Here is a 16,715-nt window from a genome sequence, read left to right as displayed (position 1 = left end):
CTAAGTGCTACTCCACATGAAAGCCACCCTCACAACTTGAGGAATGAAATGCAAGGATCTCTAGCTACCATTCTACTCTGTAAGACAAATCTCAGATACCAGTTGATATTCCTGTTAATTACTTGATTACAGGCTTATCTAGGCCACAATCTCAAAATGCAATAAGGAAAACCAATTACTGTTAACATTCTGAGAAATAGTGTTATGTAAGTAAAACTACTGCCTGTGCAGGATAGTAAACCTAAGCTGATCATACTTGAGAAGTTTCACACAAACAGAACCAACTGGGGCTTTTAACCACATATGCCAGGGATGGACTTTTTTACTTTAGTACCAAAAAAAATTTATAATCACAAGCATTAAATTCAGTTATTTCTATAATACTTGGTAAGTTTGTTAAACAATTGTCAAGCTTATATGGTACAAGATCATTGTCAAATGAGTGAAACTCAAAAGCAGAGTCCCAAATTAACTTGCTAAGGAACCACATAAAGAATAGCACCCAGAAGTAAAAGACAATCCCACACCTGGAATGAATCACTTCCAACACTGTTATTGATATTCATCACCATATCAAATTTATTATTCCAATGGCACTAATACATCTGTAGATGTTCATGATGACAATCACACTGCACAAAATTTTCTTGCCTTCTAGTTTCTGGCCAACTAGAAAACATCTCCTTAACTTTCCCCTCACCCTTCCTGAAGATCCACTACAGGCCATTTACCCAAGCAAAACCTCTTAATGCACTCATTTGCAATTTGGGGGGGGGGGGGGGGTGTACTATGTTTCCCTTTGAAAAATGAAAAAAAAAAATGTTAGGTACCTATCCCAACCCACCCCCCTGGCCAAATATACCCTGCAAAGAGGACACTTTTTCTGCCTCTCTGAAGACTTGAATAAATATGGAAACAGGCAACTCAAGTTGCATCAAGTGGAAATGTTTCAAGTTATGGCACCGAGTGGGCCCCAAATGTGTCATGTGCAACACAGAAACCTATAAGGCTGAATATCAATGTGTTTTGAAAGTCTCAAGTTGCTATGAACTGATTAAGTATATGCAAAGAGATGTCACTGCAGTTTTAACAATTTGCTGCATTGGTGTTATGCTAGAGTCCAACAGGAGTTTGAACTGATGTTGGAAAGAGCTTTTACAATTTGTCCAGGAAGTTGTCCAGGGCTGGGATACCTTCCTTCAGCCCTTTGCGTTTGCGGGTCTCTGCCACAACTTGGCATGGGCGGCTAGTGTTGTCAAAGGGGTCTCCAGGCAGGATCTGCCAATGGTCAAATACACACTGAGGGAAGGCTTGGCCACCTGTATTAGACCTCAAGTCAGCTGTGAAGCCTAGAAGAGAAGGGGAGGTATGAGAAAGGTAAAGTTTATTATCAAAACAAAATACCAACTTAACATCACCTCAAACATAAAAATTACAAATCTGCAACACTTGAGAAATATCTCCCCCACCAAAAAAAAGTCCCTAAAATTAGTGTTCATTACAATAACTTAACCAAGATCATTTGTAAACCACCATATACTTTCTACAATCATCAAAACTCATTTGATCCTCACAACCACCAGGAAGAGAATTGGATCATTTTTCTTAAAAGATGAGGAAAATGAGATCAAAGGCCAAGTCAGTAAATTAGTGACAGAACTAAGGCCCAAAACACAAGTTTCCCAAATGAACTGTCATTAATATTAGTATGCCCTCTTTACTGAAGTCTTTTACTACAGAATTGGTACTTACCAAAAGATTCATTGACAGGCAGATAGGCTTTCACAACAAACATGGGTGTGCCAGCAACCTGGGACTCCTCAAACACATGCCCTCGCTTCCTGTTCAGGACACCATAAATGCCACCAACCACTTGTTCTGGACACTAAAAGAAATTTTTAAAAAGTTAACATTAAGTCAGACCAACCAAGAATTTTTTTGTTTCCAAGAGGTCTCATATAGCATAGCACACTCCTTACCTGAATCTCCACAAGATATATGGGTTCCATAAGACGGGGCTGGGCAGTCAACACACAGGCATAAAGGCAGCGCCGGGCTGTGGGGATGATTTGGCCGCCACCACGGTGAATGGCATCAGCATGCAGGGTTACATCATGGACATCAAAACGGACTGCCCGCATATTCTCTTCACACAGTGCTCCCTGGAGAAGAAAAAAAAATATATAACCATGGACCTTTCATATATCTATATATATTGACCTTTACTAATTTATCTATTTTACAACCTCAGCTGTCCCCAAATAAGTGCTTTTCGTTGAACCCTTCCCTCTTCTCTAAGAACTTAACAGGAGTACAGCAGTATACAATACCCCGTATTTATTTTAAGGCTACCTACCTCCTTGGTAGCCCACTGGAATCCAGCCACCACGCTGTCCTTGATCTCATTAAGGTACTGTACTCCCTTGGTGATATCTGTGAGAATATTGGGCCCAGTTCCATCAGGGCCAAAGCACCAAATCTTACGGGCCTCAGTCACATCCCACTCATAATGCTCAGCCAGGTACCGAGCCCTTTGCTTGAGCTCCTGACGGGCAGAAACGTCGCCTTTGTCAATATCTTCAGCCAGGCCATCAGGGAAGGGCTTGGCCTTCATGTACAGCCTATTGTGCTTATTGGGAGATTTGGAAAGGCAGAGAACATTTGACTCCTCACTGACTGTCTCACGGTAGGAGACAACAGGGTCCGATTTCTGCACAGGAAAAAATACAGTTCAATTAAACTAAAAGCAGGCAAATTAATCTAACGTTATAAAAAATTACAAGGCACCTACAGAAATACAAGATATTTTCATGTACGTAAAAAGAATGTAAAGAGACTAGAGAGCTGTGACAAGTCTTTAATGTGAGTTAAGTCACTTAATATTCCTTTTCTCTGACAAAGACTGTTTGAGGGTAAGCCATCATCAGTTCCCATTACTCTTAAGTTCATTTGGGCCACCTAATCTAAAGAGAAGTTGAACATTCCCACTCCTTGCTTCCCTACTTTCTTAAAACTAAACAAAGTTGCAGGGTTTTACCTTGATGGGAATGCATGCATGATCTTCTTCAAGATCTTTCAGGCAGATCTCCAGATGCAACTCCCCTGCACCAGCAATAATATGTTCTCCAGATTCCTCGATGATACACTGAAAAACAAAAGATCCAATATATAGTAAGAAACTTGAACTATTTTAGTACAGAGGTCTCATTTGTTAATCTAACTGGCAAGAAAGATGGGACACCAAAGTAGTTCTAAGAGAAAATATATCCTTCAAGACCTTATCTCCTCAGGTGATTCAGATAAGCTACCAAGAGACCTCAGTTGAGCAAAGATGATCAGTGAAATTTCCTAAGAATCAAGGAAATTTCCTTTGATTTCTACTGCAATTGGGGGCAAATCAGGACAAATTTTCATTTCATAGCAACCTACCTGGACCATAGGGTCAGACTTGGCCAGACGCTTCAGTCCTTCTACTAGTTTAGGCAGGTCAGCTGGGTTCTTGGCTTCAACAGCTACTCGTACCACAGGGCTAACACTAAACTTCATCACCCTCATGTTGTGGGCATGCTCAAAGGTAGTAATGGTACCAGTCTTCACAAGGAACTGATCCACACCAACCAGACCAACAATGTTACCACAAGGCACATCTTCAATGGGCTCAACATATCGGCCCATCATCAGAATTGTCCTAGGGAAAAATGGTCAAGTAAAGAACTACTAACACGTCATTTCTCATGGTAAATCCTATTCTAACCTAAAAAGGGGCTGGCTTGCTTGTTGGTTAAGACTAGTTTTTACATTTAAAAGTTTTACTGTACTTAAAAATATTAAAAAAAAAAACTGGCAGTAGTTTGCCAACCACCAGTCTTAGATAGATACCAGAGTATCTTCTAACTACTATGCAAATGAAATTGTCAAAATGCTATCTAGGGAAGAAAGGAACTATAAGGTAAGCACCTCAGCTTGCTTGACTGGCTGAGTAGTTCATGAAGGCAAGATAGTAGGTTTTTTTAATACTTTTTTATGCTGGTCCCTAGCAGCCAATACCTGGCTACAAATCTAAAGTGAATTTAGAATAAAGTTACAAGAATGTGATTCAGACACATACACACACACATACATATGAAAAACCCTTAAAGGGTTTAAGATCCAAGCCAAAGAAGAATTTAACAAGTTACTCTTTATTTAAACAATAGACATCTTGGTATACTGCTAAGGTGGGCAAACTGGCTCCAATCCTAGCTTTCGTTTCATCACTGAGCAGCTCACGAATCTGTCAGCCATGGTGATATTGATTCACCACATTAAGACAAAGAACTTGGGACCAGCATGTCAAGTGTGCATTACAAAAAGTTCTTAGCTCAGCTAAACAGTTCTATTTCTTATTCCCTAGACTATAGAAGGGATAAACTTCTGACCTCTGAATTGGCTTCAGGTAGAGATCTTCCTTCTTCCCAGGGGTATAATTGGGTCCCATGATTCTGACCTTTAGGCCGGTGGAAACAAGACCAGAAAATACACGGCCAAAAGCATAGAATCTGCCTTTGTCTGAAGTTGGCACCATTTTAGAGATGTACATCATCAGGGGACCTTTAGGGTCACAGCTTTTAATACCTGAGAAGAAAAGTAACAGGCATAACTGGCTTCATGCATAACCATCAAACTCTGTGATATTAACTTAGTGGAAATGAATTTGGGAAAACTTAGCAAGTATTTTGACTGCTACTGAGAAGTTGATCTTGCTTAGTTAGCATTTTTAAACCTACATGCCAAGTCATTGAGTAATAGTACAACTGGACCTTTCATATCTGCAACACCTGAATATTCAGGTAGTCAAGTAAAACAAAAATCACTCATCAGGAAGTAGATAATAGAACGACCAACCTAACTAACTGGGTTGGCCCTTGTTGGAACAAGCAATGCTGCCTTGGGGAACAAAAAGCTCCAAGATTTCTGCCTGTGCCCAAGGTTTAAAAAAACAACCAAAAAGACCATACCCATAGCAGCCTCATCATCAGAGGGACCCTCATATAACAGTTCACAGCGATATTTCTGAGCAGTTACAGGGGAAGGCAGGTGGATGGTGATCATTTGGAGAAGTGCATCTCCAGCAGGCAGCCAACGTCTCATCACAGCCTAAAAAGGACCAAAAAAGCAGACTGCAATTTCAACCAAAGGAAGCTTCGAAATTGTGGTTTCAAAGTTGTCACAGACCCATCCTCCTCACCTTCAGAAGTGGTTTTCCCTCTTTGTCTTTATCCTCGCTGTCCAATTTGATGTCAAGTTTTTCAATCAGTTTTGCAGTCTCTTCCTTCTTAAAGGTCATAATTGCATCAAATACCTAAGGCAGAAGAAATTCACTTAGTCAAAACAGGAAAACCTACTGGTTCAAAAGTTTAGTTTCAAGCCCATCTAGAGACTAAAAACAGTAAGATGTATCAATGACACATTTAGGCAAGGTCTGTGCCTGGCAAAGATGTAGATTCTAAAGTAGGTTAAATTAAAAGACAAAATGTTTTCCTACTTCCAGTTATGTAAAGATAATTATTTCCTTAAATTTCTCAAGATAATTTTTTTATTTTCCCAGGAAAAAAATTGAAGAAATTTGATCTTAACAGATTAATAATTGCAATGCTTCTCAGAGGTTAGATTTCTTCATGAGACATCAGGTCAAAGTGAAGAAATATTCCATCATCATGAACACCTAAGAATCAAGTTAAAAAATAGTTAACAAATCAGTATTCATTATTGCCTTTACCTTGAAGATTGGATCTAAGATGAGTTGGCAGAAAGTTCTAGGCAACTTCTTTCCATCAGGGCTAGTCGCAGATTTACTAAATTTCCCATTGGCAGGATCAAAATACCTAGATGAAAAGAATAAAAGCAAAACATATTCAACCTTATTATAAAAAGGGATGCTAAGGGATGGCTAGGGGGGACAGTTAATAGAGCACCAGCCCTGGAGTCAGGAGGACCTGAGTTCAAATCAGGCCTGAAATGCTTAACACTTACTAGCCATATGACCTTGGGCAAGTCACTTAACCTTCCCCCCTCCAAAAAAAAAAAGGGGGGGGAATACAAAATACCAAACTAATACTAAGTAGTCTACCTGTACTCAAAATCTTACTTAGGTAAGGCCTGTGAGAATAACTATTTGTAAAAACAGATCAAATATGGGCCACTTCTAGATTACTGACAAAAATCTTATTTCTAAGCCCACTTACCGGTCACCCCATAATTTTTTCATCATATCTTCTACTTTCTTGGCCCGTTCAGCTGGTCCTAACTGACCTTCACCTTTGGCAGCAAATTTAGCCACATACATCTCTGCAAACTGCTTCAGAGTAAAGGCCCAACCATGAAGCCCAGAGCCAAACCCAACAGTACCAAGGACTGGGTCAATCTGAAAGATCAAAGAAAAGTGGGTCAGATATAGTTATCTAAAGGTTTGTGGCCAAAAGAACTCAAATACATTTTATCAAACATAATAGCATAAGCTCAATTCCTAGGACCTTCAACGGACTTAATACACATACATACTTAAAACATACATGTAACACACCCCCATGCAGAGCACTATACATGCAAAGACGTCTCAAATGACAAATCTAAGTGAAGATTTAATTATAATTTATTGACCAGACTTGAGTAACTTTCATACTAACAGCTCATCTGATTCTCTAAACTTTGAGGTATGTATTACAAATATCACTATCTCCAATTACTCAAAACTAAGTTTGCAAGATCTCTCTATATTTTCTAAATCTCTTATAGAATTCCAAAATTTCTCTAGTTAACTAATACACCAATCAGATTTGTGTCTAAAGATGAATTCATGATCAAAAGACCCATCTGACTCTAGTATTCAACAAATATGCTCAAGGAATGTATCATCTAAGTCACCTATGTTAACCATTCCAGAAAGGCATATACCCAAACTAGTTATTAAAGGCAAATTATACTATGGCAACGGGCAAATTACCCTAGTCCATAATCCCATTAAAAGCTTCTGAAGCTAGGAAAAAGTAGCCTTGTTAGTTTGAAAAAGAGCCTTTGTTTTAACACTCAGCATTCCTTTGCCCTCTACAAGAAGCATGCTCATCCCCCATTATATGGCCATAAAGTGGAAAGGTTTTTTTTTTTTTTGCCAATTCTGTACCAGGGACTTCAATCTGCTTATCTTGTAACCCTTAAACCTAACCTTCCTTATGAATTTCATGATTACCCCAATATTAATCCTCCAAAAAATTAGACAAACTATTCCCACGGTATAGAGAAGAAAATCTTCCCTTTAAAAATTAGTTTTGGGAGCAGCTAGGTGGCACAATGAATAGAGCACCAGCCCTGGAGTCAGGAGAACCATAGTTCAAATCGGCCTCAGACACTTAACACTAGCCATATGATGTTGGGCAAGTTACTTAACCCCAATTGCCCTGACGCCACTCCCCCTCCAAAAAGCATAAAAAAAAAAAAATTAGTTTAACAATTAAATTTTCAGTGATGATAGACTGAGGCCTATGAAATGACAAGAGAGGCAATCAATTTCAAGGTGTTTCAACAAATCCTAGAGGACCAGGTCACCTGAAAATGATTCAACTTTAAGAACTTATCACTCTCAATAATTAGTTCATAAATTTCTGGCCTGACCACACTGGAAATCTGTTCCTCAGACTCACCATGATGTTTCCCATTGGACCACTCTCACCCTCTCCATAGGTGGAGATGATAACGTTTACATTCTCTACAATTCGCTGAAATGTCTGATACAGTTCCTCTGGCTCCAGCTGCAGCTCAAGTAGGGCTCGGTCCATCTTGTTCATCATCAGGACAGGCTTGATTCTCTCAGCAATGGCCTGGCGGAGTACAGTCTCAGTCTGAACACACACACCTGATGAAAAGATTAGTGTTTTTAGTGGCCCAGTCAGTCTGGCAGTAAAACCCCTATAGCACAAGTAATCTGGAATAGACAATATCCTCTTTCTGAGGATATTTTGTTCCTACTGAGGTGAAAGCAAGCTTACCAGATACACAGTCAACCACAACCAAGGCACCATCAGTAACACGGAGTGCAGCTGTTACTTCTGATGAGAAGTCAACGTGCCCAGGTGAATCAATGAGGTTGATAAGGAAACCAGAACCATCTTTGCTCTGCTTGATGAAGTTCAAATCATTTTCTGACAGCTCATAGAAGAGGGAGATGGCACTGAAGAGACAAAAAAAATACCAGAAGATGGGAAATACAGTTTAGACCCATCAGTTTTATGCAACCAAGAGTGCAAAAGGATCTTCACAAATTTAAATTCAATATAAGTATTTTATAAGGTTTAGCCATGCTAAAACAAACATTTATCCCTTTAAGTTGAGTTTAAGACACTCATTTGTCTCTAAAGGTTCTTCATACTCACATGCCAAAATTCTGACAAAGGATGACATTAAATTGTCAGATCACTGGCCAACGTAGTACTTTATGAAAGATAAGTGCTGTCTCTAAACCTTATTTCCCTTAGAAATTTGAATGCATGTCTTTCTCTTTTCCCCTCCCCCCTCCTGATGACAGATCACTTAGTCACTTAATTGTTTTACTTTCTCCATTAGGATAAGCACTATACTTTTGTAGAAGTTTCCAAACTTCTTGGTCTCAGGACTGCTTTACACTCAAAAATATTCCAAGAGCTTTTGTTTATGTGGGTTATATTTAGTGTACTGGAAATTAAAACATCTTAGAAGCTTTACCTCAGACCCCCTGAAAAGGGTCTCATAGACAACGACAACCCCCCAACTCTGCTTTGAGAAACATTCCCTAAGGAATAAGGTCTCAACCAAGTCAAAGTTTTGATCTGAAGCTCCTTGGCCAGTTAACAACATCCCTGTGAACTCCTCAAAACAGGAATACCAAGGTAATACAACTTAAAAGTGGAGTTGATAGTTGTGCTAAGCCTGGGAATACAAATACAAGCAGTAAAACAGAGAGAGGGAATAATGATAACGAAAGATGACACATAAAATGGAAAAAAAAAATTTTTTTTTAAACAGGGAAAAGGCATGCCTATGAATCATCAGAATAACTTCCTGGATCCCTTCAAGGACTGCAGGAGACTTACGTTGACTTAATAGTGATACACCGTTCCTGTTCATCTTTTCTCGTGTCAGTGAACCGGGTCTCACCAGCACGGGCTGAAGCAATAATACCAGCTTTGCAAACCAGGGAATCCGTCAAGGTTGACTTGCCATGATCCACGTGAGCTATTACAGACATGTTTCTGATATTGGCCTTTTTGTCCATGATGGCCCGGATCTGGTCTACTGTGAAGTTCACCTAGGAAGCCAAACACAAATCAGGGGCAGTCTTACAAGGGCTTCCCAGAAGCAGGCAGAATCAAGGCCACCTCCATCAGAAATCGATGGTGTTGGCACAATACACGTCATCTGCTCTCGGCCCAGAAGGCGGACTCTGGACGGGGCCCCAGCGCGGCCACACTCGTGGTTTCCTTCCCGGCTCTCGGTGCCCGGTCCTTACCCCCTCGCCTCCACCGCAGGGCTCGCCCCGACCACTGAGGCACCCTCATTTTTTCTAAATAGCCAAATCTTTCCCTTTACGGATGTCCAAGGTCACGCAAGAGGCCTGGGCGCCCTCAGCCCCGGGGGTTGACGCGAGCTCCGTCCTCCCTTCTGGGGCTCTGCTCCCCGCCGGGCGCGGCCCCGCTGCAGTACCGCCCGCGGCCAGCGCGGAGCGGGGGGGCCCGGGCCGAGCCCGGGACCGGAGCCACCCCTCCCCCCTCCCACACGGCGTCCTCCCCCTTCCCCCGCTGCCGCTGCCACATCACCCGGCTCCAATCCAACCGCGCTCCCCCTGGAAGCGCCCGCTACCCAAGGCGAGGAGACCGAGCCCAGGGTCCCGGCCGGAGGAGAGCGGCAGGGAGGGGGCGCCGCGCGCCCCCGCGCGAGGCCCCGAGAAGAGGCTGGGCGGGGGCGCGCGCCCGGAACCGCCGGCTGCCGCATCTCCCCGAAATGGCGGCAGCGGAGGCAGTGGTGGCGGCCTCCTCTTCTCCCCCATCTCCCTTCCTCGGGCTCCCCCAGCCCGCTTCGTCAGTTCTCCCAGGCCAGGAGCGGCTCCCCTCGGCCCGCACGGGTCCCAGCACAGCCTCGATCCCCGAAGCGGGCGGTGGCCCTCACCATGGTGGCGGATGGCGGTGGATTCTCCGGCTCGCGATCCGACTGGGGTGAGTCGCGCCGAGAATGGCGGCGGCGACGACGGAAGAGGACGCTGACGTCAACGCCCCGTACTTTTATAGCCCGACGCCGGTTGCAAGGTCAGCTGACTCTTGAGAGGGAGGCGGGAAGAAGCGACGTAATGCACATGCGCCAGAGGTCCCTTTAACCCTTTAGGCGCTAAGGCTGTTGCCATACCATCTATTTAAATGGATCAGTGGATTTAATAAGCTTGGAGGGCCGAGTACCTGGTTCCTCACGATCCAGTGCTACAGAGCTTTATGGTTTACAAAGGCTTTTTTTTTTTTCCTATCAGCCTCATTGTGAGGAAAGTAGTATATCCATTTTACAGACATAGAAACTGATGGACATTACCTGAACACTGAACGTTTCGGAGGCCTGCTAGTGCTTTGTGTAACTGCAAGCTATCAATATCGAGGGATTCTGACACATAAAGCAAAGCTTTCCACCAGAGTCCTCAGTGTGACCCTAGAGCTCTGCCAAGAGGGAGGGGAGGGACTGAGTAAGGGAGATGCGTATGTATTAAGTGCCTACAAAATGCCCAGCACTAAGCCATGCACTTGACAAATATCATCAAGCAACCTAAGGACCAGCCCACGGAAGTTCAGAGGGCAGGATTCACCAGGTCCCAGTCACAATCACATCCGTCTCTTTTGCATTTCAGAGGTTCTTCGAGGTAACTAGGCTTTCATCCTGGAAAGGACTTAGGAGAAGCAGAGAGAGTAGGGGAAGCATGGTTGGCTATCCCACCATCCCCAGGTAGAATCTGACTATCAGGAGCACAGTAATCAAGGTTGGGAGAGGGAGAGGATGCCTAGGATAGCAAGGAATCAGGGAGTGGGCATGACTGTCTTTGGAGATTGTGGTCACGGCACTAGACTCAGAAAGAGGACAGAACTTTCCACTACCACCCCTTCCTGAACCTAACCTCTGTTCCCTTCCTTGGATCCCTTGGGTAGCAGGGTGAGGGAAGAGTAATTTGTTATCACAAAAAGTACCAGAGGAGAAGGTGATAATAGTGTTTTGTTTTTTCAAGGCAATCTCAGATAAGTGACTTGCCCACGGTCACACAGCTAGTAAGTGTCTAGTGTCTGAAGCTGAATTTGAACTCAGGACCTCCCGACTCAAGGGCTGGTGCTCTATCCACTGCATCACCTAGCTGCTCCACATTATATTTTTTAATACCATTTCCCTCATACACAAAGAGGGCTCTTCTTTTCAACTAGGTTAGTAAACCCAAGAGATTGGCCATCAGCTGATTAATTTTTTTGAGCCACACCAATTCTTGAAGACTTATACAAAGCCAAGGAGGGTTTCTAAACATTAGCTAATAAACAAGGATTATCTAATCTATTATCTATGAATTATCTAACAGCATCCTCCTTCCTTTATGGAAGAGGGAAACTGAAGCCTAGAGAGGATAAATAAATTTTTCAAGGCCACTAGCTCAGTGGAAGAGCCAAGCCTATAAGGTAGATGTCTTGACAATCAGAAAACCAATTTTTTACTGTCTTACTCTCTTTATAGGCAGCATGGCATAGTGGATACACAGCTGACCTCAGAGCCAGTAAGAAGGATTCAAATACCACCTCTAATACATACACGTCATGTAACACTCAGCAAGTCACTCAATCTGTCTATATGGATTGGCATCTCTCCAACATGAACAGATGCATTGAAGGTGCCAACTTGCATTGGCAGAGAAAGCCCCTCCCCTAGGAGTTTCCTATTCCAATGAAATCACAGGTATAGATCTTATCCTATTTCAGTATAGGGCTCACTCTCTTCTGATGTCAAAGAGTGGTAAGAAATGTAACAATTAACATCCAGCAGACATTTTACTTTAATGGAACTCTGTCCTCATTACTTCAGACATCCCCTCAGATATAGACTATAAATCATTCATGCCTGTCTATCTTATGTGACTCTCACCCATGAATATTTTCATGTACATGAACTATTAGGAGTAATTGGAGAAGTAGGAGGAAGAGTTACTTATTAGGATACGATCAGGAATAGTGAGCATTATACCCCACATATCTCTACATCTAGATGGATGTGGAAGTGCTGATCCCTGAACTTATCTTAATAACCCTGCTCAGCTGCTGAGTTTATATAAGCATTATAGGATTTCAGGGTTGGAAGGGACCAGAGAGAGCCTAGAGCTGAATGAAAAGGAATCTCCTATATAAATTCCCTGACAAGTGGTCATTATAAGACAGTCCTTCCTTTATAGCTAGCCTACAGTTTTTCTCTGAGTGTCACAGAAAAAGCCCTCCACTAAAATCCTCCATTAAAGAAATTTCCAAGCTCCTCAAAATCAGCTGGTGCCTCTCAGGAAGAACTGTGGCTTCCCCAACCCAGAAAGCATCAGGGATATGAATCTCTATATAAAATTCACTCCATAAATATTGTTTAGTGTGGCACATCAGACTATACTAGGCACCAATACCAAAAGAAATGCAACACTTAGATAAGATATAGTCTCCCATTGGACTTGCCCCTCTATTCAAAAGTCAATAAACATTTATTAAGCACCAGGAACTGTACTAAGCTAAGTGCTAGAGGTGCAAATGAAAAAAATATATATACTAGCTGGCTACAAACACCAATGACTATAATGCATATCACTTAATATATGCATAAGAGCAAAGTTTTATGGGAGGTCCAAGGTCAGTACTTACCCTTCTGTCCTTCAGTCCTTTTAGAGTGTTGTGTCAGACTCTTTGTGACCCTTACAGAAATAAATAACAATATAAGCTTAAAGCAAACCATACCACCATATCCCCTTCACCCTGTCTTTAGGAGATGAAACCAGACCTCCTTCCTGGGATCTAAAGAAATGAACATTCCTGGTCCAGGGACTGAGAATGTTTAGCCTGGAGGGGAAAAAATAAAGCAAGAGAAACTAAATAACTGCACATTTGAGGGCCCTGCCACTCAATCCCTAAGCATTCATTAAGAGCCTGCTGTATGCCTGATGTTGTTAGGCATCTGGATATAAGGGTACAAAAATAAGCAAGTCCCTACGCTAAAGGAGCTGACATTCTAGTAGAGGGAAGAAGATGACTGTCTCTCTCCCCAGAGGGTAGAACCAGGTAGATCAAGGAAGCAGATTTCAGCTCAATATTAAAACAAACAAAAACCCTTCCTAACAATTAGAGGCAACCAGACATGCAAAGGGCTGCCTCAGAAAAGTATTTATTTATTAAGTTCCTACTATGCTAAGCACTGGGGATATAAAAAGATACAAAAGATAGTCCCTGCCCTCAAGGAGCATAATCTAATTGGAGAGATAACAAAGACATATAAACAAGCTATAAATAGGAAACAAAAGAAGGAAGGCAGTAGAATTAAGGGAGGTTGGGAAAGGCTTCTTATAAAAGGTGATATTGTAGCTGGGACTTGAAGAAAGTCAAAGAAACCAGTAGATGGACAGGAGGAGAGAGAGAAAATTCCAGGCATGGGGGACAGCCAAAATAAATGCCCAGAGTGGAGTGTCTTTTTGGGGGAACAAAATATGTTTTAAGGGAGTAGGGTATAAGAAAGACTGGAAAGGTAGGAGGGGTTAGGTTTTGAAGGGCTTTGAATGCCAAACAGAGGATTTTGTAATCCTAGGGATGATTTGGAGCCACTGGAGTTTGGGGGTGGAAGAGGAAGGAAGGGGGTGAAAGGGGACTTTCGATTTAGGAAAAGCACTTTAGGTGGCTGAATGAAGGGAGGATGAACTGGAGTGGAGAAAGGCTTGAGGCAAGCTGACCCACCAGTAGGCTATGGCAATAGTCTAGGGTGACAGTGATGGAGAGAAGGGGCGAATATGAGAGATGTTGCAGAGGTGAAATCAATAAGTCTTGGCAAAAGGAGACAGGATAGCTACTTGTCAGGCATCCTAATGGAAGGAAAGCTGGGCTTGGATTCAGCAGAGATGTAGATTCAAATTCCACCGCCTATATTGTGTGAGCTAGTTAATTGAATACTAAAAAGGTTAGATTAAGGCACTGTTCTTGCTAGGTGGAGAAGTGGATAGAGCACTGGGCTTGGAATCAGGGAGTTGAAATCTGACCTCAGACATTTACTATCTGTGAGACCCTGGGCAAGTCACTTAACCCTCTTTGCCTCAGTTTCCTCATCTGTAAAATGAGCTGAAGAAGGAAATGGCAAACCACCTTTGCCAAAAACACATGCGATCACTTAGAGCCAGACTCTATTAAACCACAACCAGGACCCTCTAAAGTTGTTTCCTCTGAAATTCTGGGGTAGAAAAAAAAAAAAGCCAGTCCCAGCGGGGGGGAGGCAAGGTCAGCTTCTCCCAGGGATTCTTAGAACCAGGAGCCCGGGCTCCAGCTGCAAGGCCAGTCGCTGCCTGATGTCTAATACTCTGGGATCCAGGCCACCCCTCACGGCCTAGGCCACTGGCCCTTGGCATGCATGGAACTTTTCCGCACCCATTCGGAGAAGGGGCCAGAGGTCGGTGCATTAACCGACCCTGACCTGGAGAAGGTGGGGGAGGGGGCGGCCCAGAGCAGAGAAGCGCAAAGCCTCTGCAGGGAGCCTCAGATGCGCGTGCGCCCCATGCTGCGCAGCGGGAGGGCGCTCCGGGACGACCCCTGTCGGCGAGCGCCGTGCACTTCAGCGTACAGCCCCAACACTCGCACTGGCTCGATTCCCCCTCGCTGCTTTCGTCCTCCCGGGCCGGCCGAGGCTGTTGGGAGCCCAGGGCTTCGGCTTCAGCTGGGAGGAACCTCCTGGCAATAAAAACAGCCGACACTTCCCTAGGGTATCCGGGTCTGCAAAGCAAATCTTTTATCTTTGAGACCCCGCCCCTTCCCCCCACAGAGCGCCCCGAGTGAGGGAGGATCGTGGAGCAGAAGCTGCAGCCGAGGCCCTCTGGTCCAACCTGCTTGTTTTACAGGGTCCAGAGAAGCCGAGGGGCGTCGAGAGGAAAGAGGCAAGGCTGCAGTCGAGCCCTCTGACCTCACAGTCAGCGCACTTTGAACTGTTGAAGCCCTGGCTCCAAAAGCCTCATTAGTCTCATTTCACAGAAGAGGAAACCGAGGATCAGGGACTTGTCCATCGTCACATTGCTAGGAAAAGTTAGAAGGGTCCTTCAGACCAGGACTTCCTGCTCCAAGGCCAGCTGCTCGACCCCACTGACTTTATATTAAAAAAAAAAAACAGCAGAATGCAGAGAATCATGTGTGTCGTGGAGTGGCCTTGGAGTGATCTGCAGAGTCCTGGAATCTCAAAGTTGGAAGGGACATGTGAAGTCACCCACTACCACCCCATACCTGAGCAAGCATCTCCCCAAGCAGCATCCTCAGCAAGTCACGGACAGCCTGGTGCATTAGAGAAAGGACAACTTTAAAATATTTTACTTTTAAAAATCATCCTGTAGCTTTACTTTTGACTACAATTACACCTCCCTCCAGGAACTTAAGCTCCTTGAGGGCAAACACTTTTTTTTTTGTCTTTGCAGTGAACAAGTCACAGCCCAGTGCTCTGCACACAGTAGGCACTTAGTATGTTTCTTGAATTGAATAAATGGTTATTTTTCAAATATATTATTGATATCTTTGTTTTTATATAAACTTTATCCAGGTGGAAGCAAAATACCTAATCTTTTTCCTTCTCTTGTTTGGTTTTATGTCCTCTTTGCCAGTTTTCATTCCATCTGATACAATCCGTCTTTATAACCTGAAAAAAAAAAAGAAAATTATAACAATTGCTGATTTCCCTCAAAGTATAATTGTGGTATTCTGGCTTTTTTATTATTCTCATTGATAAAGTGTTAATCTATAATTATTAATTAATGAATTAATAATTCATTATTGTTTACTGATTCTCAATCAGTTCTCCACCTGAGTGCAGAATATCTTTAGATTTGTCCTTTAAAAGACAGGTTAAGGGGGTAGAATTAATTTAATTTAATTCAATACGATAAAGATTTCTTAAGAGTCAATAAACATTTCTTAAGAGTCTGCTACATGGAAGCAGAGGTATGTAGTGACTCCTGGACTTGGAATCATGAAGAGCTGGACATCAGTCTAACACTGACTGGCCACGTGATCTTGGACAGGTCACTTCACCTCTGTTCCTCAAGCTACTCTTTAGAGCATTTTGAAGGCATAGAAGAATTGTCTGCTCTCATAGGGGTATTCCTGGGTGTCAGGGATCAACATTTTTGGCATAGTCCCAGTCCTCAAGAAGTAAATACATGTATCCAAGTAAATACAAAGTAATTTGGAGAGAGAGAGAGAGAGAGAGAGAGAGAGAGAGAGAGAGAGAGAAGAGAGATACGAGTGAGAGAGAACAGTGATATGCTTTGGGAGAATTGGAAAAGGTTCCTATAGAAGGCAGCACCTGGAACTAAGCCCTGAAAGAAGCTTAAAAAGATAGCTAGATAGATGGATAGATGATAGATAGATAGATGATAGATAGATAGATAGATAGATAGATAGATAGATAGATAGATAGATAGATAGATA

General features: G+C 42.9%; 2 protein-coding genes and 1 non-coding gene across 3 annotated transcripts in view; 1 reads left to right on the top strand and 2 right to left on the bottom strand.

Annotated features, from left to right (window-relative positions):
* Nucleotides 1-16,715, top strand: part of PIAS4 (protein inhibitor of activated STAT 4) — a 162,164-nt gene that overhangs the window by 76,486 nt on the left and 68,963 nt on the right. The window lies entirely within an intron of this gene.
* On the bottom strand, nucleotides 553-10,303 carry EEF2 (eukaryotic translation elongation factor 2). The gene is made up of 15 exons (XM_069086820.1): nucleotides 10,174-10,303; nucleotides 9,102-9,316; nucleotides 8,022-8,203; nucleotides 7,677-7,888; nucleotides 6,225-6,403; nucleotides 5,759-5,864; nucleotides 5,228-5,341; nucleotides 4,998-5,136; nucleotides 4,419-4,614; nucleotides 3,430-3,688; nucleotides 3,038-3,145; nucleotides 2,357-2,710; nucleotides 1,980-2,162; nucleotides 1,753-1,885; nucleotides 553-1,349 (listed from the first exon to the last, which is right to left on the bottom strand). The coding sequence occupies exons 1-15, from the start codon at nucleotides 10,174-10,176 to the stop codon at nucleotides 1,156-1,158; spliced, it is 2,577 nt and encodes an 858-aa protein (XP_068942921.1). The 5' UTR covers nucleotides 10,177-10,303; the 3' UTR covers nucleotides 553-1,155.
* On the bottom strand, nucleotides 5,637-5,702 carry LOC138160321 (small nucleolar RNA SNORD37). The gene has a single exon (XR_011168135.1). It is a non-coding gene; the product is annotated as a small nucleolar RNA SNORD37 (small nucleolar RNA).

The sequence above is a fragment of the Petaurus breviceps genome, unplaced genomic scaffold, assembly GCF_028583685.1.
Source record: "Petaurus breviceps papuanus isolate PSGF00001 unplaced genomic scaffold, PetGlider_PUasm1.0 180, whole genome shotgun sequence".
NCBI lineage: Eukaryota > Metazoa > Chordata > Mammalia > Diprotodontia > Petauridae > Petaurus > Petaurus breviceps.
The sequence above is the reverse complement of the archived record's forward strand: the minus strand, read 5'-3'. Positions and strand labels throughout refer to the sequence as shown.